The sequence below is a fragment of the Dermacentor silvarum genome, chromosome 2 (genome assembly GCF_013339745.2).
Source record: "Dermacentor silvarum isolate Dsil-2018 chromosome 2, BIME_Dsil_1.4, whole genome shotgun sequence".
NCBI classification, from domain to species: Eukaryota; Metazoa; Arthropoda; class Arachnida; order Ixodida; family Ixodidae; genus Dermacentor; species Dermacentor silvarum.
Genome location: NC_051155.1, coordinates 52,141,838 through 52,142,841, shown reverse-complemented (window position 1 = coordinate 52,142,841; position 1,004 = coordinate 52,141,838). Strand labels below are relative to the sequence as shown.

The 1,004-nt window shown below is 45.9% G+C and overlaps 1 protein-coding gene across 1 annotated transcript in view; it reads left to right on the top strand.

The window, feature by feature from the left end:
- LOC119440028 (cholinesterase) overlaps positions 1 to 237 on the top strand; it is a 32,633-nt gene extending 32,396 nt beyond the window's left edge. Inside the window, exon 7 of the mRNA XM_037704974.2 lies at positions 154 to 237. Within this exon, the coding sequence (XP_037560902.2) occupies positions 154 to 237 (84 nt within the window). The remainder of the gene's footprint in view (positions 1 to 153) is intronic.
- Positions 238 to 1,004: the final 767 nt, after the last annotated feature.

The following is a 1,004-nucleotide window of genomic DNA, read 5'->3' as shown; positions in this document are numbered from 1 at the left end:
TGAAGGCCCTAGCGTGTGTATGTGGCACAGCACGGACGAACACGTAGGGAGAAAAGAATAAGAAGTTCGAACTGGCGATTTTAATCATTTGTAAAATGAGCGGCGTTCTTGCCTGTTTAGGATTAATGGTGTTTCACCTTTCTGCATGCGCAGACTGCAGCAAAAAAGCCACTTCGGACACTCCGCCAACAGACCGGAAGCGAGATTGCATCAACTATATCCGTGATTTCACACTGAGCTCCAACGAGAGAATAAAAAAATGATATTCAGACAGTAGCAGCTTGATATCTTCTTTTGTTATTTGTATGCTAGACGCATTAGACAATGGCTGCGTTTATGAGCGGTTGACTGAAAAGACTTCTTAGGTTTTTGAGAAGACAAAAAAAATAGAGTGCTTAATGAGTACAAATGTACAGGAAATATGGAGGCCTGATATCTGGTATCCGGTATCTGGAGTAGGCTCACCAGAACAGGAATTGGCCTCCCTGGTGCAGTATTCGGCCACTACCTCCTTCATGACTCCGACAATTAACCCATGGCCCTCAGTTCCCAGTGGCTGCGGAGCACCTGACCAAGGCGGCGGTCAGACCTGCTACGCGGCAGAGGGTACTAAGAATCTCTGGGTCAAGGCAGGCTGCCAATGGAAACTGAACCTGGCAACGTTCAACACGCGCACCCTCTCGAGTGAGGCTAGCTTAGCAGGACTATTTGAAGAATTATCAGGCATTTCCTGGGATATTATTGGCCTTAGTGAGGTTAGAAGAACTGGTGAGGCTTACACTGTACTGACTAACGGCCACGTCCTATGCTACAGAGGTCTTCCAGATAAGAAAGAATCCGGGGTAGGATTTCTAGTGCATAACAACGTAGCGTGCAACATTGATGAATTCTACAGCATTAATTAAAGGGTAGCAGTCGTCGTAATAAAGCTGAATAGGAGGTACAAAATGAAGGTAGTACAAGCCTATGCCCCAACCTCTAGTCACGATGATGAAGAAATAGAA